This window comes from Arvicanthis niloticus, chromosome 4 (assembly GCF_011762505.2).
Source record: "Arvicanthis niloticus isolate mArvNil1 chromosome 4, mArvNil1.pat.X, whole genome shotgun sequence".
In the NCBI taxonomy this organism is placed as follows: Eukaryota; Metazoa; Chordata; class Mammalia; order Rodentia; family Muridae; genus Arvicanthis; species Arvicanthis niloticus.
The window spans coordinates 26,353,939-26,380,912 of NC_047661.1; the positions used below are offsets into that span (position 1 = coordinate 26,353,939).

Consider the following 26,974-nt stretch of genomic DNA (forward strand, 5'->3'; position numbering starts at 1 on the left):
CATACAAACATACACATACACACACACACACACACACACACACACACACACACACACACACGATCATCATCAAAATAACAGAAAATAACAATCACTGGTCATTAATATCTCTTGACATCAATGGATTGATTCAGTTCCCCAATAAAAAGACACAGGCTAACAGAATGGATATAAAAACAGGAACCATCATTCTGCTGTGAACAAGAAACACACCTCAGACATAAAGATAGGCATTACCTCAGAATAAAGGGCTGAAAAAAGTTTCCCAAGCAAATGGATCCAAGAAGCAATCTGGAGTAGCCAGTCTATTATCTAATAAAATAGAGTTTCAACCATAATTAATAAAAGAGACAGGGAAGAACACTTCATACTTAATGGAAAAATCTACCAAGATGATATTTCAGTTCTGAACATTTGTACCCTAAACACAAGGGCATCCACATTTGTAAAAGAAATGTTGCTAAAGCTTAAATCACACTTTGAACCCCACAAATTAATAGTGGGAGACTTCTCACTAATTGACAGAATATCCAGACAAAAACTAAACAGAGAAATAAAAAACTAACAGACATTATGAATCAAATGAACCTAATAGACATCTATACTTCACCCAAACACAAAAGAAAATATGTTCTTCTCATTCAAGCCTCCATATTTTGGGCTTAGGAGGTCATTTAAACAAGACCTGGCTTTAAAGATGACATAGAAAAACAAAAATAAGCAAAAAATCCCAGCCAGAGTTACTGGATTCAAATATATATATAGTTAGAGTCAGCTATCTAGGCAGATAGTAGGCTTGTTACCTATGGAATAGCAGCAATGGCCAATTTTAGGCCAAGATCACATTTAAGTAGGACTGCTCCTTGGAATATTGGTTAGTTCTAAATTGCTTACTTCATGGAGTATTTCTACTTAGTATACTCAGAGAGAAATAAGTAGCACTTTACTTATAATAGCTAGAAGCTGGAAACAACCCTGATGTCCCTTAATACAGGAATGGATACAGAAAATGTGGTACATTTACACAATGGAGTATTACTCAGTTATTAAAAACAATGACTTCATGAAATTTGCAGGCAAATGAATGAAACTAGAAAATATCATCCTGAGTGAGGTAACCCAGTCACAAAAGAATACACATAGTATATACTCACTGATAAGTGGGTATTAGGCAAAAAGCTCAGAATATCCACAATACAACTCACAGATGACATGAAGCTCAAGAATAAGGAAGACCAAAGTATGGAAACTTGAGTCCTACTTAGAAGGGGGAACAAAATAGTCATGGGAGGGAGGAATCTGGGAGGGAGAGAGGAGGGGGAAGGAAAAAGGGGGGCAGGATCAGGTGTGTAAAGAGATTGGGGAGAAGTACAGAGGGTCAGAAAATTGAATGGAGGTGTGTAGCAGTGGGGGATGGGGAACTAGGGGTAGCCACTAGAAAGTCCCAGATGCCAGAAAAGCAAGAGGCTCCTAGGACCCAACAGGGATGACATTAGCTGAAATACCCAACAAAGGGGAGATAGAACCTGTAGAGACCATATCCAGAGGTTAGGCACAGCTCCGGGTTGAGGGATGGGGCCACCTGCCTATCTCAAAAATATTAACCCAGAATTGCTACTATCTAAAGGGAACACAGGGACAAAGAGTAGAGCAGAGACTGAAGGAAAGGCTATCCAGAGACTGCCCCACCTGGAGATCCATCCCATCTGCAGACACTATTGCTGATGCCAAGAAATGCTTGCTGGCAGGAGCCTGGTATAGCTATCCCTTGAGAGGCTTTGCCAGAGCTTGAACAATACAGATATGGATGCTTGAAGCCAACCATCCATCGGACTGAGCACAGGGTCCCCAATGGAGACTTTAAGGGAAGGACTGAAGGAGCTGAAAGGGTTTATAACCCTATAGGAAGAACAACAATATCAACCAAGCAGATCCCCCCAGAGCTCCCAGGAACTAAAACACCAACTATAGTGTTTAGTGGTGGAACTGTATATGGCTTTAGCTGCCCATGGCTCCAGCTGCATATGTAGCAGAGGATGGCCTTATCTGGCATCAATGGGAGGGTAGGCCCTTGGTCCTGTGGAGGCTCGATGCCCCAGCACAGGGGGATGCTAGGGTGGTGAGGCAGGAGTGGGTGGGTGGGATAGCACCCTCATAGAAGCAAGGGGAAGGGGAAACCAGGTAGGGAAATAACATTTGAAATGTAAATAAATAAAAAACCAAATTATTATTTTTTACTGTTTCTTTGTGAATTTCATAGATGCATAGTGTATTTGATCAAATCCATCCCACTTCTCAACTTCATGTCCTCTCTTTTATTGTAAAAAGCAACATACTGAGTTCAATTTGTCTTATCCATATATGCACAGAAGTGGGAACACCCACTGGAGTATGGTTTCTTCCTCTCCCAGCAGCCATCAACTGTTAGTAGCTTTTCACTTAGAAAAATGGGTAATGAGGCTATCCTCCTCCATGTTGGGTTGTTGACTGGGTTGATCTTATGTAGCCAACCATAGCTGCTGTGACTTCACAAGCACAGTAGTCCTGTCATATTCAGAAATCCTGTTGTCCAAGTCACTGCTCCATTGCAGTGAAGAGACACTATGACTATGGCAATTCTTATTAAAGAAAGCATTTAATCAGGGCTTGTTTACAGCTTTAGAGGGTTAGGCCATCATTACCATGGTGGGAGCATGGTGGCATGCAGGCAGACATAGTGCTAGAGAAGTATCTGGGAGCTCTACATCTGGATCTGGATCCACGGACAGCAGAAAGAGAGAGGCTCTGGGTTTGTCATGGGCTTTTGAGACTTAGGATGTGGTTTTGTTGTCATTCAGAGAAAGGAGTGTAGTAGAGACATCCTATCATTGACTTGGGGCCTCAGAGGTTTTCTTTAAGAGAAAAGGTGAGCCACACCTGAATCCATGGTCCTTACATGCCTCACTCACAAGGCATGCTAAATCATTTACTCCTGCAAATAAAAAAAGACATCTCCCCAAAACTTATCAAAGCATATGGTGCAGACATGTATAAAAACCATGTTAAAAAACCAGGACTGGTAGCTTATCAAAATGTACCAAGCCAACAATGAGTCCAAAGACCTTACTTGTACTTAAAAGAAAAAGACTCTCAATATGGAGATGTTGATGGCCTCATGGTCTGCCATTTCAGCACTCATGTTTGTAAGTGTGCGGGTGTGCTTATCAGAGGATTCACAGGCAAAGAGCTTCTAACTGTCTCAGGGTCTCAGTCCTACTGCTCAATGTAACCCATTTGAGTTTCTGTCTTTCTATGTATCTATCTGTTCACTCATCTATCTGGACCAGTCCTATATCTTACCTAGAAGGCTCTCTATGGAACTCTGCTTGACCCCGCAATCCTGAGGCTCTATGTCTCAAGCAGCTCTCCAAATGGGCTAATATTTTATCTACCAGCTGCTGTAGATCTTTTTCTATGTGTACCAGCTCTCTGCCTTCAGCAAGGCCTTTGAGATCTATGGCCTATTTAATCCTTTTATAGTTATCTGTAATTTCTGTATACACACACACACAGAGACACACAGACACACACAGACACAGACACACACACACACAGAATATGAAGTCTAATGTGTGATATGAGAGTTAATAGTAGTAGTAGAGATTGAAATAAAATAACCTGTAATTGTCAACAGACAGCTACCAAGGGAAGTAGGAATTATTTGATAAGCTGTAGCTAAAGAAACTAATACTGCTTGTATTTATTGTTAATAAATTCTGACATTGTGATAGACACAAATGTGTTTATATTTCTGGTTTAGCACACTCACAATATTTTTATGTTATGACTTTAAATACAATGTATATATCAATGATTCTCACCTTTATAGATTCTGTTGCAACCCTTCCTCTGATATCCCTCTTTTAAGTACAGTTAACAAGAGCCTGACTTCAATGTTTACTGGGAGGCTTATACTCAGCAAGGCCCAAAGCAAACTTTGGTTATTTTCAACCCTTAACAGCTTATTCCTGGGGTCAGGAAGATGGCTTACTGGTAAGGTGCTTACTGTACAAGCATGAGGAATTGAATTTGGATCCTTGCACCCTTTAAAGAGACAGGTGAGACTGTGAATCTATAAACTTAGAGCAGGTGGGCAGATGGGGATTACTGAAGCTCTCTGGACACCAGTTTAGCTGAAACAGCTCTAGGTTCAGTGAAGAGACCCTGTCTCAAAAATAATATGGAACGTGATTGAGAAAGACACCAACCTCAAGTTCTGGCATCCAGAGGCACACACAAGCATATGTCACCACCTCCTGCCCCACAACACTAACATTCATATACTACCCTCTATACCAAAACAAAAAAATAAACACAAGCCTAGACATCAACAACAAATCAATCAAAACCTTAGTATTCATCCATCCTGTACCCACTTGCTTCTCTTTGGGCTATTACAGCGTGGGTCTTTTTCTCTTTTGCATTCTATCCTTTATTGTCTGTTTAAAAGCACATTTCACTCTCTTTAGAACAATTTTAGGTTTGCTACAGTCTATTTCATAACATCTAGTAAACTTTTAAGTGGACAGAAAATCAACATTTTCATTTTTAAACTCCCTAGTATCCCAGGTTACTGGAATAACTGTAAGCTCTTTCTGAGGAGGAATCAGAAAACTTTCTTTAAAAATTACTTATCTACTGTGTGTGTCTCTGTGTGTGTCTGTGTGGTGTGATGGCTATTCCTGGTTGTCAACTTGACTATGTCTGGAATGAACTACAATCCAGAATTGGAGGGTTCACCAAAACACAAGTTTCTGACCTGGTTCTTGGCATGGAGATCTTGAGGCATAGTGGCCATGAAAAGTTTAGGCCCAGGCAAGGTAGTATACGCCTTTAATCCCAGGAGATTAAGGCAAGGAGATCTCTTGAGTTCCAGGTCAGCCTGGGACAAAGTAAGTCCCAGATCCAGGCTTGGTGGTACACACCTTTAATCTGGGCCACACCTTCTGCTGGAGACCTACAGAAGGACACTGGAGTCTTCTTTGCCTGCAAGCATTTACTTGCCAGTACATCTGACAAGGCCCTTCCCATGGAGCTGCTGCTGCGCTCTACTCTCTGAGGCAGTCTGACAGCTTGCCCCTCAATAAACTGTCTTTTCTACCCACAGAGCAGTCCAGGTCCTAGTTTGGTGGTTTCCCTGCAGCTCGCTTACTAGTGGTGTCAGTTCTCTCCTCCCACCTGTATGTGAATTCAGGGGTATGGAACTCAGTTGCTGGGGTTGAGCACAAGCACCTTTACTTGCTGAGCTATGTCGCTGGTCCATGAGACATTCTTAAAGGGCTAGAGAATAAATATTTCAGGCTTTATAGACCACATGGAGTCTAAATGTTGCATGTAGTCTATACTTCAGTGTCTTCCTCAAACTATGGTATCATGTGGAGTACTCACTAAATTGATAATAACAAGGTATTTATTTTGATTTATAGTGTCAAATTTTCTTTCTCTTTTTGGTGTGTATGTGTGTGGTGTATATATGCATACTTCTGTGTGTAGGTATGTGTACATGCAGAGGCCAGAGGTCAACATCTGATGTCTTCCTCAATTACTCTGTCTCTGTCAGTGAAGCTGGAGCTTATTGACTTAGCTAGGCTTTCTGGAGATTAAGCCCTAGGATCCTCCTCTTTCTGGTGCTAGTGTACACCACAACACTTAGCTTTTACCTGAATGCTAGGGATCTGAATTTGGGTCTTTATGATAGTGCCAGCAAGCACTTTGGCCACTGAGCCATCTCCATGGCCCTATGCTTAATATTTTATAGTACTTCAGGAATTATTTTCTGAATAAAATATAACATCTAGACTTATACTCTTTTGGTGTGTGTATTCACATGTTTATGTGTGCAACTATGGGTGTTACCTACTTTTTTGTTGTTTTTGAGACAATTTGTCACTGATTAGGAACTAAGTAAGTAACTCATGCCACCATAACTATTGTTTTTTTTTAATGTGGGTTTTTGGAATCAAATTCAGGTTCTGTGTTTCCTAGTACTTCACTGAGTGACCTAACACTCACTCCCCATATAATACATTAAAAATAAATAGAGCATAACATTAAACTATAGGTTTAAACCATTTCTTCTGTACAACATCAACTGTTAAACAATTATTAATAGTGGACTTACTTTGTATTGCTGGTCTATAAAAAAATTATCAAGCAACTATTGACAGTAGACCTACTTTAGATTGCTGATCCTTATTTCTGCACTTTCAGTAAGTTTCTTGGTTTCTTCTTTCCACCTATTGGCCGTCTTTTGTTGAGCTGCCAAAAGATGTCTCAGTTCAACAATGGAGTTCCGATTACTGTCCTCCATCTCTCTCAGCTGAACTTCAAACCCATGCTCCTTTATTGAGAACTGATGCTCCATTGTACTGACCTAAGGAGTAAAAGGAACAGTCACATTCCCCTCAGGATTCTAGGAGTTATGTCAGCCAGTGTCATACACAAAAGGAGTAATCCATTGTGCATATGAGACTTAAAAATTTCTGGGTGAGGCATCCAGTAAGAAGTTAAGATTACAATTAGTTTCCACCAAAATAAAAACTTAATGCATGTATAATCTAGTAAAAACATAACTGCCATAGACTGTAAATTTGCAACACTTTCTCATCATCATAAAGTGCCAGTAGGAAAAAGTCTGCAGGATATATAACAAGCTTCTCTTTCTGTTTTTGCCAGAATACACAATAAGTACTCATGGTTTTGGTAACTGCTAAAATTTTACTAAAATTATTATGTACAGACAGACAGACAGACAGACACACACACACACACACACGCACGCACACACATATGACAGAGAGAGAGAGAGAGAGAGAGAGAGAGAGAGAGAGAGAGAGAGAGAGAGAGAAACTTTTCAAATTGCTTTCCATAGTGCTTTGTAAAACGAAGCAAGATAAACTAGAGTTTTGTCAGTTTGGGTATATTAATAAGCAATGCCATATTTCAGAAATAACTACTTTTAGAACCTCATGTAGAATTGCCATCACTATATTTCTAGAAATCTATATTATAGTAAAACATTTCAGTGCAGAATAAACATAAAAACAAATTCAGTTAGAATTCCCTAAACAGCTTTCTTAATTGGAGTAGAGGAAGGAATTTCAGTTCCAATGATGTAAAGCATTTCTGTATATAATGAACCATCTTTCTTGTACAATCAGATTTGAACTAGAATACTTTCCCTTGTTCTGTGATTTTTGAAGAAAAATTTAGAGGATAAAGGCTGTAAGGTAAGCTGACTTCTTTACTGTACTAAAGAGACAACTGTAAAGAATACCTATTGTATGGTATTTAAAAGTTATGTCATTAGAAAGAGAGATGGCTAGTTTGGCTTCAAGTACTTTGTGAAATCTAGCTAAATTAATACTCATAATAAGTAAGAAACTTAATCTTAACATTTCAAAAAACACTAGACAAGTCAAACAACAAAAACATCAAATATCCTGTCTTTACCATCTATTATGGTAAGACTCTTGTCATTTGATCTGAAACTTTTAAATAAGCTTGTTCAAACAGTAAACAAATAAAATGTCAGATATTATTAATACAAACCATTGAAAAACAATCAAGTACCAATCTTTGTGTTCCCTGCTATCAGATTCTCCTCTGGCTCCTTGCTCTGCTGCTATCTGATATTTCAAAATTACTAGATTCTGCAGCTTTGCAGTTGAAGTTTGTCTCCTCCCAGGTCTCAGTCACCACCATTTTCAGGGAAGTGAGGGTTCTAAATCTCATTTAGAAAAGAAAAAGCCCAACCTTCCCACACAGAAACTGGTCCATGCAGTTTTAGAATGCTGTCTTCCTACTACCTCCCTTTTGTCAAAAAACTGATAGTTGCCCAAGATGGTGCCATGTTACTGCTCCCTTCCCATTCTGTTACTAGCACAGGTGGTGCTGGCTCCATGTTCCACTTGCCTGGAATAATTGCTCCCCTCCACTTACCTTTCTATTCGATGTTTAGAACCCAGTTCAATTATTGCTTTTCCTGGGAAATTTTGCTACTACCTAGGCTGAGTCAGGTCATTTTTTATTTTATTTTTTTAAATAAGCTTGCTCAGTGCCCCATGCTATCCCTAAAGAGGGGTTTTAATTTGTAATTCTATGTTTAAGCTTGATCATTGCCAAATGAACCAGAAACTTCAGAGGATGAGCAGAACATCATGATCACTACTGCATTTTTAGTCTCTAGACCATAGACTTTCAGGGTACATTTGCTGACTTTGTAACTAGAGCCTTTTAGTATCAAAACCCAGTTTTTAAACAACCCCTAGAATTGTTTAGGGCATATAATGTCAAGTATAAACTGACATCTGTGGTGATATTGGAAGCCTAAGGGACCACGATTGGATCTCCTATTGAAAATGTCTCACTTGCAGCTATGTTCAGAATGATGGGTAGGAAAAGGCAGTAAATGATATGCCTCCCTTAGCACTTTGTAACTTTCATCTGCAGTGAAATACTCACATAAATAGGATTACTGAACCTATCCCACTAAAAAACAAATTAGATATTTAGCTGCCCATGGCTCTAGCTGCATATGTAGCAGAGGATGGCCTTATCTGGCATCAGTGGGAGGGGAGGCCCTCGGTCCCGGGGAGGTTTGATGCCCCAGCACAGGGGGATGCTAGAGGGGTGAGGCAGGAGAGTATGGGTGGGTGGTGGAGCACCCTTATACAGGCAAAGGGGAGTGGTGGGGTGGTGGAGGGGTAACAGGAAGTGGGATATCATGGGATGCGGGGGTTGGTGGAGCTGTAACTGGGAAGTGGGATATCATTTGAGATGTAAACGAATGGAAAAGTTAAAAATCATTTTTAAGAAATCAAAAAAAAAAAAAATTAAAAAGTTAGAGACCAAGGTCAAATCCCTGCAATCCTACAGCTCAGAAATGGTTTTCTAATAACTGTTTGATTTATGAATTCTAAAGCAGCAATTACAACATGGAAAGGATTACTGCGTATCTACTTAAACTTGGGACAGAAATATAAGTGCACGGCAGTTTCTGATTTGTTATTAAAATGCTGTTGAAATGAATTATTAAACATATAATATTTTGGTTACTTCTTATGACTCAAGTTTAGACCATAATATTGTACTATCTATGAGATTAGCTGCATAGTTACAGGTATTGAAACTCAATAGTTAATTAATAGTGGTTACCAGTTCTTATTTTCCTAACTTTGTGAACTCTTTAGATATTGTTTTAAAATTAAAAATAGTTTTAAATATTTTATGTACTTAAATGTACTACTATTGTTAATTTTCTCCCATTTTCTGTTTTGTAAGAAAATTTTATCTCATCTATAAAATACTTACCTATATTTCCTACTCATATTTTCCAAATAGAATGAATTTTATGAGAGTAGACTTTAAAACTTATTTAGTGTGGAAACTTTCCTAAAGAATATACCAAAGTTTATAATGTATTCCTGCCCTCATCTTCCAGTTTTCTGAGAAGCTTTGTCTATATCCTGCACACCTGTTGTCTATCAAGATTTATCTTCACCTAGAACAGTAATTCTCAACCTTTCTAATGCTGTGACCCTTTTTTAATACAGTTCTTTAGGTTGTGGTGACCCACAACCATAAAATTATTCCATTGCTACTTTGTAACTGTAATTTTGCTACTGTTATGAATTGAAATTTAAATATCTGAGATGCAATCCCTGTGTGGTTCATGACCCACAGGTTGAGGACTGCTGACCTAGAAGAAGAATGTAAGATTTCTGATTTTCTTCTTGTTTTATTTTAGTTAGGGTCTTGCTATAATAACCCTGACCCTGGACTATACTGTTTGCTCATGTAATCAGGCTAGCCTCAAACCCATCATTCTACTGCTTTTCTGTGTAAATTTTAAGTACACAGTTCGTTTTTTGCTGTATACCAAGATGACAAACTAATTACCCAGATTTAGGTATACCAGGAAGAACCTTCAGTATTCACTTACTTAAACAATAGCGACTCTTTTGATCATATCCTTATGAGCAATTATACCTATCCTTCACTTTCAGATAATGGAATAGTAGATTTTAAGGTTTTCATATGCCTGGCTTCTTTAGCCCTTTATCTTTGAGATGTATCCAGCACTGCTTATAAACACACACTGGTTTGCACTGCTGTGTTTATTCTACTATATGAGTGTATCACTATACAATCAGATGTTGATGACCATTTAAATTGTCAATATTTTGATTAAAACTTCTATAATTATTCCTTTTTTGTTTTTTTAATCAAAACATCTGTGTATCTGTGGGATATTTACATATCTGTAGGGTATATAGGCAGGGTTATTTGACATAGTATGTACGTATACATAGTTTTGTAAGATTTTGCTAAATAATAGCTGTTTTACTTTAGATTACTACCAGGATTGTATTAAAATCCCAGGTCCTTATATTGCCCCACAATTGGGGCTGGTAAGATGGCACAGCAGTTAAGAGCAATGGCTGCTCTTCCAGAGGCTCTGAGTTCAATTCCCAGCAACCACATGGTGAGTCACAACTATCAATAAGGGGATTTGATGCTCTCTTCTGGCATGTGGATGTATATGCAGAAGAACACTCAAACATTAAAAAAGAAGAAAGAAGAAGAAAAGAAGGAGGAGGAGGAGGAGGAAAAGGAATAAGAGGAAGAAGGAGGAGAAGGAGAAATAATTAGGTTTTTGTTTTTAAGAGAGATTACACATGGGCATAAAGATTTTCTCTTGTAAATTCGTAGATTGTATTTCACTTTTAAAAAAGTATTAATTTTTGCTTTTGTGTGAATGTGGATATGTGCATGTAAGTGTAATTGCCCTCAGTTTCCAGAAGAGGAAGTCTGATCTCCTGGATCTGGATTCTAGGTGGTTATGAGTGCTAGGAACTGAACTCAAGTATTTTGTAATAGGAGTACAAATATTCTGTAATAGCAGCACAAACTGTTTTGCATATATGGTGTGATGAAAGAAGTCAAGATTTATTGACTATGGATCTAATTGATCTAGTATTAAAATCATTGAGATAATTCCTTTCCTCTGAAATCACAGTGGGTTTCTGCTACAAAATTAGGTCATCATCAAAATAAAATTTATTTCTGGATTTTATTTTGTGCTATTTATCAATATATGATTATTCTGATGTTAATAATACTGACTTGTAACTATAGCATTATATTGATATTTGGCAATATAGTTCTTTTCCATGTTTTCTATATTTCACAAAGTAAAAAAATCTTTGTGAGGCATATTACTATTTTCCATCTCAGATTTTATATTCTTATGAATGCTTACAGCCCTGGATACTTGCAATAGTATAGTGTTGACAGGAATGATGTCAGATTGTGACATGATTCCTTAAATCAGCAATAAGCAAAGTGAAACACCAATACTGTTACTTTATATCCTCACTGTGAGCCTGGAAGATGGAGATCTTTATTACACAAAGCTAGTGCTACTTTTTACAAAAATATAATGGAATGGAGGGTGGGAAATGCTGATGAATAACTTGTTTCTTTAAAGTGCCTTCAATGGATTATCGAAGAGAAAGGGGAAAGAAAATAAAAGGTAAGGTTTTTTCTCAGATGAGACTTTGCCCCTTGCACTCTTGTTGCTGCTGCTTTTAGACTTGGTAGGAGGGGCTCTCAGGGCAAACTGCTGCAACATTCTCTTACTGACTTTGAAGTAGTGTCTGAGAAGCTAATGGAAGTTAGAGCATGGCAGACTGTAGAGCTGTCTAAGCTACAGCTCTGCTAGTGTTGCTTACGTTGCTTTAGCAGGAGGATCAGTTTGTTGTATGGTTGGAAAAGAACATTTTTTTTTAATATGTGTAGATAAAAAAAATAAGACAATCATGTTCAACAACATGTGCCAAGTGCTACTAGTTAGTACTTTGAATTAGGGTTTCGTGCTATCTGATGAGAAGGCAGACTCACACATGCATAATCAGCATAATACAGATATACCTGTATAGCTCTGTTTATCACTCTATCCAAGCTATGGTGTCAGTCTAGATGGCTGTCTACTGATGAATAGATAAAGAAAACACACATATGCCATATGTACACACACACACACACACACACTCACACAACTAGGATTCTAATGAAGCAATTTCCCATGCTCATGGATTGGAAGAAATAACATAGTAAAAATGGCCATCATACCAAAGGGAAAAAACAATTCTTAACAATAAAAGAAGTGCTGGGGGAATCACCATACCTGACCTCAAGCTATAATACAGAGTGATAAAAACTGCATGGTATTGGTACAGAGACAGACACGTTGATCAATGGAATAGAATTGAAGACCCAGAAATAAAACCACATACTTATGGATACTTGATCTTTGACAAAGAAGCTAAAAAATATACAATGGCAAAAAGGAAGCATCTTCAATAAATGGTGCTGGTCTAACTGGCTGTCTGGATGTAGAAAACTGAAAATAGACTCATATTTGTCACCATGCACAAAGCTCCAGTCCAAGTGGATCAAGGATCTCAACATAAAACCAGATGCATTGATAATAGAAAAGAAAGTGAGAAAGAGCCTTGAACTCATTGGCACAGGGGGAAATTTCCTATACAGAACTCCAATGGCTTAAACTCTAAGATCAAAAATTGATAAATGGGACCTCATGAAACTGAAAAGCTTCTGTAAGGCAAAGGCCACGGTCAATAGGACAAATCAGCAACCTACAGATTGGGAAAAAAATCTTCACTAACCCAACATCTCATAGAGGACTAATATCCAAAATATATAAAGAAGTCAAGAAGTTAACCACCGAAAAAAACAAACAACCCAATAAAAAAATGGGGTATAGAACTAAACTGAGAATTCATAATAGAGAAATCTCTAATGGCTGAGAAGCACCTACAGAAATACTCAAAGTTCTTAGTGATCAGAGAAATGCAAATCAAAATGACCCTGAGATTATACCTTACACCAATAAGAATGGCTAAGATCAAAACCTCAGGCAACAGCATATGTTGGCAAGGATGTGGAGAAAGAGGAACACTCCTCCATTGCTTGTGGGATTGAAAACTGGTACAACCATTCTGGAAACAGTCTGGAAGTTCCTCAGAAAATTGGAAATAGATCTACCTGAAGACCCAGAATACCACTCTTGGGAATATACCTAAAAAATGCCCTACCATGCCACAAGGGCACGTGTTCCACTATGTTCATAGTGGCCTTGTTTGTGAGAGCCAGAAGCCGGAAACAACCCAGATGTCCCACGAAAGAAGAATGGATACAGAAAATGTGGTTCATTTACACAATGGAATACTACTCAGCTATTAAGAACAAGGACATTCTGAGTTTTGCAGACAAATGGATAGAACTAGAAAATATCATCCTGAGTGAGGTAACTCAGAGCCAAAAGGACATACATGGTATGATGGTATTAGCCAAAAAAAAAAAAAAAAAAAAAAAAAAAAAAAAAAAAAAAAAAGTACAGAATACACTGATACAGTCCTCAGAACTCAAAAAAGTCAACAAGCTGAAGGGCTCAAGTGAGGATGCCTCAGTCCTACTTGGGAGGGAGAAGAAAGCAACCACAAGGGGGGAGAGAGAGACCAGGGAGACGAAGGAGACACCGAGGGTCAGAGGAAAAGCTGATCAGGTATGGGGAGGAACAGAACTGAAGCACTGAGAGGCAGCAAAAGGAATGGAAACAGGCAACCTAGGGAGGTAGGAGGTAGGGGGGACCCTCCAGGATGCAACAGAGACCTGGGAGGTGAGAGACTCTCAGGACTCAAAGGGAAGGACCTTAGATGAAATGCCCGACAATAGGAAGAGGGAACTTGCAGAGCCCACCTCCAGCAGAAAGACAGGGCATCAAGTGAGGGAGTGGATTGCCATTCCACAGGCATAACTCTGACCCATAATTGTTTCTGTCTGAAAGAACTACAGGGAAGGAAATGGAGAGGAGTCTGAGGAAAAGAAGGTCCAGCGACAGGCCCAAAGTGGTATCCAGCTCAAGGGGAGGTCCTCAAGGCCTAACACTATTACTAAGGCTATGGAACGCCCACAAAAAGGGACCTAGCATAACTGCCCTCTGAAAGACCCAACAAGCAGCTGAAAGAGTCAGATGCAGATATTTGGACCAAACAATGAAGATGCTGACCCCTGTAGTTGAATTAGGGCAAAGTTGGAAGAAGCTGAGGAGGAAAGTGACCCTGCAGGAGGACCAGCAGTTTCAATTAATCTGGAACCTTGAGATCTCTCAGACACTGAGCCACCAACCAGGCAGCATATACCAGCTGATATGAGGCCCCCAACATAAATAGAGCAGAGGAGTACCAGGTCTGGGTTCAATCAGAGAAGATGCACCTAACTCTCAAGAGGCTGGAGGCCACAGGGAGTTTAGAGGTCTGGTGGAATAAGGGGTTGGGGGGTGGGGACAGCCTCATAGAGACAAGAGAGTGGGGAAGAGGTATGGGATGTGGCACAGTTGGAGAACAGACTGGGAAGGGAATAAAATCTGGAGTGTAAAAAAAAGATTAAATAAAAAGAAGAAATATTTAAAAAATGAATAGTCTCTATACTTTCCTAAAAACATTTAACTCATTTTCAAAATACCTGTAATTTTGCTTTTTTTTGAGCCTCCAGCGCAATTTTTCTCAAATCCTCAGTTTCCTTTTGAAGTTGCTCATTTTCTTGCTGAAGCTTCAGCCTTTGCTCACTGACAAAGCCACAGTTCTCCCTCTCAGACTCCAATACAGTTTGAAGTTTCTGGATCATTTCATGTGAACGTGATATCTCTTCTGAGGAACTGTTTTTGTTTAAACAAATAAAACAGAACACAAAGGATAATGATGTGCACCCTTTATGATGTAGACTTCTGTTTTCTTTATTCTGAGTCATTTCTTTTCACTTCAGCATTGTGCTGGAGATTGAGACCTGATTAAATATACCCAACAGCCCTTATTTTACTTTATAGTGATATGGTTTCAAAAATATATGCAATATTAAGTAAAGGATGGATAAGGTGACCTGCTATTATTTATTTGGAAAACCAATGTGAAATATTTTCAGAAATATTTCAGAAAAGGTCTTTGACAAAGTTCTACATAACTGCCCCCCTCCCCAAAGCAGGAATTCAAGGCTCATACCTCAACATAATAAAAGCTGCCTATGATAAATTAGCCACATTATAATAAATGGAAAAAGGCTTTATCAGTTTCCTTGAAAATCAGGTACAAGGCAAGGTGTTAGCATTCTCCACTCTTATTCAATGCAGTGGCTGTAGCCTTTACTAGAGCAACAACACAAGAGAAAGTAATAAAGGGATAAAAGGAAGGGGCCAGTTATTTCTATTTGCAGAAATATTTGATCTTATACAAAGGGAACCTAACAACTCAACACAAAGTCTCTTAAGTTGATAAACACAGCAAAACAAAAAAGCATCAGAATACAAAAATCAACCTAAGAAACCAGCAGCTTTTTAAATATATCATTACACAACACTGAGAAAAGTGGGAGGAAACAATCCCTTTAAAAAAAACTTCAGTAATGCTCCCCAGCACATATATAGCAGAGGTCTGCTTGGTCTGGCCTCAGCTGGAAAAGACTCACCTAATCCTGGAGAGACTTGAGGCCCCAGGGAAAGGTGAGGCCTGTTGGAGGGGGGTGGGAGTGAGGAGTGGGATGAGGAACAGTGGGAGGGGTACTTGAAGGTGGGGCGATGGCTAGAATGTAAATAAATTAAAACAAAAACAACAAAAACCCCTTCAGTAATAATATATCTAAGCAAGGAAGCCAAAGACCTCTACAACGGAAAAATTTAAAACTCTGCAGGAATTGAAGACACTAAAAGATAAAAAAATATTCTCATGTTCATACAACTAATATAGTAAAAATCACTGAAATACTGTAAAGTCACCTACATATTAAAGGCAATCCCCATAAAAATTCTACTGGTATTTTTCACAGAACTAGGAAAAAAAATCCTAAAAGTCACAGAAGCACAGCAGATGATGAACAGCTAAAGTACTCTTAAGCCAAAAGGACAATGTTAGACGTGTCACAGTGTCTTAACTCATGTTATAACGTAGAGCCACAAAACAAAGCCAGTATGTAAGTCATACAAAAATAAGACATGTAGATGAAAAAAACAGAGGCCTCAGTACACCCATACTCCTGAAGTCACCTGATTCTTGACAAAAGTTTTAAAAACATAATTTAGAGAAAAACAAAACAAAACAAAACAAAACAAAAAACTTCTTCAATAAATGGTGCTGGGAAAACTGGATATTCACATGTAGTAAGAGGCAATTAGGTCCCTTTCCCTCACTTTGTACAAAAGTCAATTGGAAGTAAACAGAAGACTTTAATGTCGAAAATTGTCCAGGAGAACATGCAGAAAATATCTCAAGATATAGGAACAGCAGACTGTCTAAAAAATATAGTACTAGGTTAGAAAATAATACTATGATATAAGAAAGTACACTTTATTAAAAAGCTTCTGCAAAATGAACTATATGTAAAATCCAAGTTTCAGAATGAGCAGAACCATCTTTGCTTAATTCATCTACTAGAGGACTAACATCAAGAATACATAAAAGAACTTGAAAAATGAAACAAATCTACAAAATAACATAAAATTAATCTTCATCAGTAAGTTGGTTAATGAACTAAATAGGCAGATCTTAAATGGCCAGTAAATATATAGACAAATATTCAACATCCTTAGCCATCAGGGAAATTCAAATTAAAATAGCTTTGTGATTTCAGTCACACCCTAAGAAAATAAAACCAATGATGGCAAGACTATGAGGAACTTGTGTAGCCACTATGAAAATTTCTTAAAAAAAATATATATATATATAATCTAACTTGGAGACATATACACATACATGTATGTACATACATATTCTAACTCAATTTACCCAGAGATATTAGTATATTCTCCTCATCTCTGCTCACAATAGCCAGAAAGGAAATGGAATCAGTCTAGTTGTTTATCAACACATACATGGATAATGAAAATGTGGTATGTACATAGTGTAGCAATTCGGCAATAAAGAAAGATGAAATCATGATACATGGAAGGAAACTGATTCAACAGGAAATCACTGTGCCAAGCCAAGCAAGCCAGACCCAGAAGACAAGCATTCCTGTGTGCAGAGATGGTGTGTGTGTGTCTGGGGAATGGAATTCTGCGGGCGCTAGAATACCTTAGGGGAGGGGGAGTATCAGAGTGGCTAGCAGACTACCTATGGTATGAAAGCAGAAATGAGTACTGCTTAGTAGGTGCGAAGGGAATCAATCACACGGTAGACAGGGGACATGGAGGGAAGCAGTGTGAGAAGGGAACAAATTACAACGTAGTACTATGACTTATGAAAACGTTACCTCCAGGCAGTGGTGGCGCACGCCTTTAATCCCAGCACTTGGGAGGCAGAGGCAGGTGGGTTTCTGAGTTCAAGGCTAGCCTGGTCTACAGAGTGAGTTCCAGGACAGCCAGGGCTATACAGAGAAATCCTGTCTTGAACCTGCCCACGACCCCCCCCGCCCCCAAAAAAGAAAATGTTATCACTAAATGCATTATTTAATACTTAATAAAAATAAAAATTATGAAAAAACTCAGTTGTTTTTATAAGTTTTATAAAATGGTAAATAATTCACCAGAACCATTCTTAAAATGTTACCATAGGAAACCCAAAAGAAAACTTACTTAATTTCAAGTTGTTTTATTCTATTTTCTGCACTCTTGAGTCTTAGCTGCAGATCATCTTTTGAACGCTCTGCAGCAAGATATCTTTGGTGCATTTCTTCCAATCTTCTGTAATCACCTTCATCCTGTTTGCCTTCACGGTAAATCTGAGAAAAAGGGTTATAAGCATTACCTTATAGGAAATTATCAAATGTTGAGAAACAGTCATGAGTGTGTGTTTATCTCTTCCTCCTGTTAGATATTTTAATGTACCTATGATTGATTCATGTACAAATCAAAATGTTATAAACTGACAGCTGAAAAATATGAAATCATTCATGCTAAAGTATTCAACTAATATGGAAATATAAAACTACTGCTGAGGCTTTTTAAAAATGCTTTAAGTGTCAATTTAAAGACAACTGGTGTTAGGGGTGGATATGCAGCTCAGTAGTAGAGCCCTTGCTAACCATCTACAAGGCTCAGAGTTTCACTCTAAAACATCAAAGAAATAAAACTTCTAGCAATTACTTCAGGGATATTCAAGATAATTCCCTATTGAAATACTCAAAAGTAAGGGTGTGTGTTGTAGTTTAACTAGTAGCTCTGAAAGTTTTAGAACTCTGCTTTGGGTTACCTGGGTACCAATGTGACTGGAATTGGAGCTTCTGTTCTCAGGGGTGGTAGTGCCATAGCTCAGTTTGAGACTGGGTTTCCTCTTACAGCACAGGGTTAACTACCCAGCAGGTCTTGAGGTTCTGGCTACATTTTCAGACAAACTGGTCATCTAACTGCCCTCCCAAGTCACCTATGTTGTCCTCAGTGGTAAGACTTTATCACTCTTTCCACTGAGGTGGACTAGCACTGTGTCAGCACCCCTTGCTGGCACACTGAAAATCACTGCAGCCCTATGATGCTATGTATGGTCTTGGCTTGCTGCTTGTGGTTAATGAAGAACAAGTTGCTGTGCCTTCTAAGTTTTACATTACACCAATATAACCTGTTTCTTAACCCATGTCATATAATGTAAAAAATTTATATAATTTAAAAACATTCACCCAAAAGCCTACTGTATAGGTTGCAGCATTACTTAGCATGACATGAAGAAAATCTGGAAGGATAAACCTTTAGAGGGTGGCAGCCAAAAAATGTCTACCTTAAAACAGGTATGCTTATTTCCCAAAATGAAGCCATATCCTATGCTGTTTGTAAACTACTGCTTTAGTATCTGATTTTGTCATTATTTTTGACAACATGGATATGTCACATACTTTGAATGCTATGGAGTTCACTTTTCAAAGTGAACTCCCGACTTCATTGCTTGTTATTTTTAACGTTAGAATTACTTAGCCTTTCTATGCAAGTTACTAACACAGCACTTTAAACATGGTAAGTGCTAATATTTGGTTGCCCTTTCTTTCCCAAGAAAACAGTGGGATATCACTGCTAATGAAAAAGCAAACAAGAAACTAATTTTAAGGTTTTTACTTCAAATATCATCGGGTAAGTATTTTACCCAATTATTGTATCCTTTTAAATGACTGTGATAATGTTTATGTGTGTGAATGTTTAGTCTGCAAGTAGGGCTGTGTGTCTACTTGCAGAGGCCAGAAAAAGAGCATTGGATCCCTGGGAACTGGAGTTACAGATGCTTGTGAGCCTCCATATGGGTGATGGGAACTGAACCCAGGTCTCTGGAAGACAGTGTTCTTAACCACCAATCTTCCCAGATCCCTAATTATTATATACTTAAAAGGTAAAAACCTGGGACAGAGAAATAAAAATAACTCAGTCAGTAAATTACTTGTTGGATAGATACTCACATAAAAGCTGGGTGTGGAGGCATGTGCCTGTAATCCCAGCTCTGGGGTGACAGAGACTCATGTATTTCTGGGGTATTTCACCAATTATCTAGCTGAGTTGGTGAGTTAGTTTCATTGAGATAGACTGAGGAAGACACCCAGTGTCAACCTCTGGTTTCTATGCACACACATACACCTGCATACATCTATATATACAAACACATATATACATAAAGATAAAATTCATAGCATATTATGTTTTTGATAGTTTATACCTATTATGCCCATTATAACTTCAGTAAGTTAGCATGAAGTTAAAAAAGAAGACAAAATGAAAACCACTTTTGGAATGAAGCTAAAACAGTAAATAGACACATCAAAAAAGTTCTATCTTGAAGTACAAATTTTAAACGGGTATTCTTAGAAAGAAATGGACATAGGTGAAATGATCATTTAAATGACTTTAGTTATGTGCGAGTAAACACTGCCCAGAAAAGTACTTAAGGCCAGGGTGAGCAGAGCAGGCAGCAATGGAGAGCCCTGCAGCTGCCTGCAGGCGGCTGTGTGTCCTTCTTACCTTCTCCAGTTCTTCTTCTACGGCTCTCTTCCCTCTAATGGCTCGATCGATTTGACCTTGCTTTTCATCACAGTCCTATAAAGTCAAGTCATAATGTAAATAAATGTATCTGGTGAAACATTAAGATGAGGAAAAAAATGGAAAAGCAAAAGGGTTTGTTCATAAGAATATTACTGTTACCTAACAAAGTTAAGTAAGGCCATGGTAATTGTCAATTTCAAAGTGACTGACCTATCCTAGAAGTACAGAAATTGCCTTTGGCTATATGATACCAAGGAATTCATATAGCAGAGGCTATAATACTATGGGAGAAAAAAATGAGGATTTTTGACATTATAGGTTGTATTTTCATATACTATTACCAAATATTTTGCAAGATGAACCAGACACTGTCACAACATTCCAAAGGAAACATTTGGCATAAAAGGTGCATAAATTCTAAGTTAATTTTTTCTTTGTAAAGGAACCAATAGCCAGGGAAATTTATTAGTATGAGCATAACAACCGAATCATTTACACATAAAAACTTATGTTGAACATTTTACTTAGTAATTTAATAAGTATATCAGCTAATCAATATGATTATTTTGCCAAGATACTAAAACAAAAAGAATCAACTAGTGAGTTCTTCATAATTATTCTTCTATTTGAAAACAACCATAGTTTTATTAACTGTGAGTCATGCTTTGGTGAACCTGCTTTGTTGACAGTATAGCACTAGTAATATTCAAATTTTCACAAGTATATGAAAGGCCTACCTTGGTATTTCCAAAATTTAAAGTAAGCTTTTAAATTATGGCTCAAACTTGATCACTTTGAACTAATACAAATCATGTGGGATTTTACTTTTTGCTAAAATAGAATTCAAGTTCATAGGAAACACAATTTTAATGTTCTATACATATTTGTATATACGATGAGGTACTTATTGATAAAAGGTTTTTGTTTTTCCAGGGGGAGGAATGTTTTTCATAGTTTCATTACATAGTCCAGGCTGTTCTCAAACCTGAATTCAAGATCCTCCTGTCTCTCTGCCTGTTGAGTGGTAATTTCATGATGCTAAGTTTGTGACTTCTACTATGTTCATAATACCACTCATGTGACTTTAATATATATCTGTGCTGGTTAGTCTTTGTCAACTTGACACAAACTAGAGTCACCGGGAAAGAAACTTGCAAGGAGAATCTGGCTTCATCAAACTGGTCTGTGGGCATGTTTATGGGAGTACTTTCTTGAGTAATGACCAGCAAACTAGATGCTGACACCCTAGGACACATGGTGCTAGGCTGTATATGAAAGCAGGTTGAGCAAGTCATAAAAAGCCAGCAAGCAGTATCTCTCCATGGTCTCTGCTTTCATTTTCTGCTTCTAGGTTCCTGCCTTGAGATCCCGCCCTGGATGATGGACTACAACCTACAAGCTAAAATAAATCCCTTCCTTCTCACATTGGTTTTCTGGCAGTGTTTTATCACAGCAACAGAAAGTAAACTAGGACAATATGTTAATACCAAAGTTGGATCATGCTCTAGATCTAGGAAGTGGCCTATAAATAATAATTGTGCCTATACCTATGCCCCTACCTCAACCATTATATTCCACTGACATAAAGTGATGATGCTTCAAACAGTATAAGATTAGCCTGGGTTAATAATGACCAAAATGCTATGAACTTTCCTCTTAGCACTGCTTTCATTGTGTCCCATACATTTGGGTATGTTGTGCCTTCATTTTCATTGAATTCTAGAAAGTCTTTAATTTCTTCATGTTTTAAATCCCAAATGTTGCCTGTATGAGGGATATGTTCTTCTAGATGGGCTACTATGGGACTGTGAAAGGATAGCTTGGTTTCTGGTGGAGCACTGGCTAGAGATAGCCAGAGACCCAACAGGTATCTCCTCAAGGGACAGCATGCATTTCGCCATGCTCCCAGACTCCAGGCTCCTGACAGGAGGCCGAAGACCTCCATTGATCCCCACCCCCTCCACAGGTAGAGGGCATGACTACAGGCCACAGAGCCTCAAGAGATCTCCATATTAATGAGATATCTAAAGGCTAGAGGGCGTAGCTAATTAAGCATTCTGTCCCAGACCCTCCTCCTTACAAATGATATTTAACCTCAGGCCCACCCTGAGGATACGGGGTACAGCTACATCCACTTTCTGCCACGACAATAAACCTTTTAAAACCATGGACTTCCTCTCATCTTTGGGGCCTGCTGGGGCCTTCGACTACTGAGCTGCCACCGTCTAATCTCCCATGGAGGACTTTTCTACCTTCTAGCCATGGAGCCCTGCCAACTCAAGCAAGCCAGCTGAGCCAGCCTTGACCCAGCCAGGCAAGTTGCCCATGACCAAGAGTTTCTACTCCACCGGGGTCGCTGCAGGAGTTTCCCTTACCCCTCTTGGCTGTGGGCCAGTCCAGACCCTATGCCCTTACATCTCAGTTCTTCCACAGCTCCCAGAGGCATCTGGGAGCCCAAGGACAGAGACTGCCAGTCTCCTGGTCAGCTACTTTGGCCTGGAAACCCCCAACCCAGGAGCTCTGCCTTCGCCCCCACAGGACTTCAGGCTGAGACTTCGCCACGCCTGGGTGGAGCCTCACTGCTTCTCAGCCCAGCGTCTGCCTAGGGCCCCAGGGAGTGAACTCAGTCAAATCTCCTTGCTTCTGTGCCCCTAGCTGCAGTTCTAGATGCCTGGGGCAGCAGATAAGCAGGATCCACAACTCAGTCCAACAGGACCCATGCCCACTGAGCAAGCTACAGCCCCTCAGGCTACCTTTTCTGGCCTCAGTGAGAGAGGATGTGCCTAGACTTGCAGAGACTTTAAGTGCCAGCGTCAGGGGATACCCAGGGAGGCCCCCACATGCTCAGAGGAAAAGTGGCTGGGGCATAGGGGAGGGATTGTGAGAGGGGGTAACCAGGAGGGGAGCAGTGAATGGGATGTAAAGTCAGTAAGTTTAAAATAATTAAATAATAAAAAAAAGAGATTCAAAAAGAATGAGCAAAATAGAATAGAAAAGTTGAAATAGTTATAATTTTCATACTAGTTTTGTTAAATGCCCTATAATATTAAAATAAAATTGTATTAGAAGCTTTGCTCATTACCACTGATATATATGCTTTTGGAGATAAACTAATTTTTCAAGCATTTCTGAAATATTTCCAAATTCATACTTTATAAAGGGTTAACAGATATTAAAGCTGATAGCACAGAGGCTACACTTATCAGTCCCTATGCAAACAAAATAGAAATCATTTAAGAAAGACAGCCTATACCTCTGCTCCATTTGAACACTCAAAAACAGCTATACATTTAATAGAACTATGTGCCTTTGCTGTATTCTCACCAGGTGGTCTTTCATTTTCATTTGACTATAGAGAACTTTAAATTTCTCCTATTGTCTCTTCAGTGGTGCACTTCTTACCTATCAGTAGTTTTTGTAGTTTCCCTGCTACTGATTTCTAGTTTTATTATCTTATCACTTGATAAATGATAAGAATTATTTCAATTATTCTGTATTTTTTATGACTTGCTTTATGGACTAAGCTGTGATCTATTTTAGGGAAAATTCTACTGGCTGCTTAGAAAACTATATACTCTACAGAATTGCATGGCTTAATTTAATGAAATAAGCAGAAAGTAACCATTTCTGGTTGTTGTATCCAGGACCTCTACCCAATGATACAGTAATGTACACTATATAGTCTGTAGCCTTTCAGGTATATTTAAATGTTATTCTGTTGATGAATATTTACTTTAATAGATACTATGTAAAAACATTGTACTAGGCAATGAGGAAAATCAAGGCAGACAGAAGACTCTTACTCTGAGGTACTACAATCTATTTGAAGATATTGTCCTGTAAAAAGCATGGTTGCACAAATGGTCACATGTTCAACAAACACTAATGCATGTATTTATTAGAATACACAAGCTACTGCTAAATTTTATAACAGACTAAAAGTGACGGATTCATGAAAGGTATGCTGGTGAAGTTGGAAATGCCAATCTCTAGTCAAATGAAGTCTTTTTCTCCACCCCCCATCCCCAAACCCTGCCTATTCACTCTTATTTGTTTGTAGGAAGCTTTACTGTCTTTCTTCCTCCCCGGTTTCCCAGATCAACCCGGCATACGGCAGGGAATGCAGTTGGTTGAAGTGGTCTTGTGTTTTCTTTCAAGGACAATGGAATGTGATGATGTCACCTGTTCTACTCTTCCTACCAAAAGCCAAAGATAGCAGAACATCTCTGTGCAAATTCACTTTGTTTCCTAGCACCTAGTATAGGTCATGGTTTAACAAATGTATATGTAACAAAGGGATTCCCAGTAACACACATATTGACCCTTAAAACAAGTAATATTTGGAGGAAAATACTAACAAGGTCTTCTAACATACCATCTGAAGGGCTGAGAGTTCTTCCTTTAATTGTGAAATCAGTACTTCATACTGTTTTTTTGTGCTTTCAACCTGTGAATTAAGACATAATTTAGGTAAAGAATAAAAAATGATTTCTGACAAAAACGAGATGTTTTATTTAAAAAAAAACCATAACTTTTATGGCATAAAAGATAAATAAGCATACAATATATAAAATATCTGAGAATTTGTCATGAGCTATGTATAGTTAGCAGGCGCATAGATGGCTGAGGCAGGGACATTTTGTTCATTCTGCCTGGACTATATATTGAGTTCAAAGCTAGTCATAAGGATTGGACCAGACCAGACCAAACCAGATCAGACCAGACCAGAGGACTGCACCTGCAGCACTGGCTTAGTTTATACAAGGCTCTAGAATCTTCAGCATTGTAAAGATAAAGAATTGGTCATGAGAACTGAGGAGAGAATTGGATGATATATACAAAAGAACAGCAGCTGTCAAACATTATGGTCTCAGGATCCGTTTATACTATAAAAACAGTGCTTTTGTTTATTATGCATTCTTTCAACTATTATAAGAAATAAAAGCAGAAAAGTATAAATTTTTATCATTATCTTTCCCAAAAAATTTAATTATTTTAGATAGCATAAATAATTTTTAATGAAAATATATTTTCCCAATCTAAAAATTTTCAGGACAATCCATTTTCAATTTTAGTCTATTTACTGACTGTCTAGCTGGACAGGAGACACCTAGGCTCCTCTAGGTGCTACTGCACTCCATCTATTGTGCTACTGCATGCCACACAGGCTCCACAAGTAGCACTTTGACCTGTGAGAGAAGGATTATGGAAAGCAATGTCTGCAGATGCCCTGAATGCCTGCAAAAAGATGGCAGAGAACAAGGAGAAAGGCAAAAACATATATTGAATATGCAAATAACTTTTAAAGCTAAACATGGCATAATCTAAATTTTCTTTCACTCATACACTTTCTATTTCTTTTTACTATGAGTAGGTATTACTTTTTGTAGTAATTTTTAAAGTTGAGATATAGAAAACTGGCAACTGTAAGTATAAAACCAAGAGAAGGTAGAGAACAAATAAAATGCATGGCACAAAAGAAATGTTCAGTAGATATTCCTTGAAAGAATAGCTGGAATAGCTGTGAAAGGCTGGGCTCAAGGAAACCAACAGTAAGAGGCAGAAAAGAAAAGGTCGGGAACGAAGAGAGTATGTCCAGTTAAGACACAGCAGCCTCAGATATACACTTGCGCTGCTTCAGGTAGGGAGGTAACAGGGTAGAGGATAGACACGAGAGCCCCAAATGTCCACCTGGGCTGCAGATGGTGCCAGGGAGCATACAAGAGAGCCTAGGAGTAGACAGAGCGGTAAGTAGGGTTAGGGAGCAGACATGGAGTCTCAGATGTCCACTTGAATGCTTACAGATAGGAAGGCATCTAGCATTTAGGAGATTGATACTACAATTTATAAAGGTGTTTAGAATAAATACTGAGACCACAGCACTTTAATAAAATGTATTAAAATTATAGGTTAACATGAATGAAACTTCAATCAGTCTTAAAATTCAATGTATTTTAATTGATCTTAAGACTAAAAATGCATTTTATTTGATAAAATACTTTTACAAAGGTCATGAAAGCAGTATTTATTATTAGCCATTAAAAAAGTAAGTCTTTAGAGTATTGAAGGGTATGGTCTAAAGTTAGAATATTCTTAGCCTAATATATATGGAAGGTTCTTGAAGGAAGGATTAGGATAAACTTTCATTTAACTCTGTCTCAAATTTGAATTTTTTTTTTTTTTTTTTTTTTTTGAGACACGGTTTCTCTGTATAGCACTGGCTGTCCTGGAACTCACTCTGTAGACCAGGCTGGCCTCGAACTCAGAAATCCTCCTGCCTCTGCCTCCCAAGTGCTGGGATTAAAGGCGTGCACCACCACTGCCCGGCTCATATTTGAATTTTTACTATTAAAAATTATCTAATTTCAATCAGTTAGAAGCCGGGCAGTGGTGGCGCACGCCTTTAATCCCAGCACTTGGGAGGCAGAGGCAGGAGGATTTCTGAGTTCGAGGCCAGCCTGGTCTACAGAGTGAGTTCCAGGACAGCCAGGACTACACAGAGAAACCCTGTCTCGAAAAACCAACAACACCACCAAAAAAAAAAAAAAAAAACCACCAAAAAAAAATCAATCAGTTAGTAATAAAGTGCAGTCACACATTCTGAAACAACAGGGTTTGCTCTGATAAACATTGTTTAGGTAGTGTAGTCATTTGAGTATCAACAGTATGGGTACACAAACCTGGGAGCTTGAGGATTCACAGGCTATAAAACTGTACAGCATGGTAATGTACAGAGTAAGATGCACACAGTGGTATTTGTCTACCCAAATGTATTTCAGCCTGAAAAGATACCGTAAAAATCTGATGCAACAGATGTTTTAGCTTTATTATAATTTCATAAGATAACTGTTATCATACATAGCTTATTCTTAACCAAAATGACTGTATATGGTATGACTAAAGCACATT

The 26,974-nt window shown here is 38.4% G+C and overlaps 1 protein-coding gene across 4 annotated transcripts in view; it reads right to left on the reverse strand.

Annotated features, from left to right (window-relative positions):
* Positions 1 to 26,974, reverse strand: part of Sclt1 (sodium channel and clathrin linker 1) — a 128,118-nt gene that overhangs the window by 32,851 nt on the left and 68,293 nt on the right. For all 4 annotated transcript variants that reach the window (XM_076932343.1, XM_034501353.2, XM_076932344.1 and 1 more), the window contains 5 exons: positions 24,441 to 24,512; positions 20,045 to 20,119; positions 17,687 to 17,832; positions 14,590 to 14,782; positions 6,216 to 6,412 (listed from right to left, as the gene is read on the reverse strand). In XM_076932343.1, coding sequence (XP_076788458.1) covers positions 6,216 to 6,412; positions 14,590 to 14,782; positions 17,687 to 17,832; positions 20,045 to 20,119; positions 24,441 to 24,512 — 683 coding nt within the window. The remainder of the gene's footprint in view (positions 1 to 6,215; positions 6,413 to 14,589; positions 14,783 to 17,686; positions 17,833 to 20,044; positions 20,120 to 24,440; positions 24,513 to 26,974) is intronic.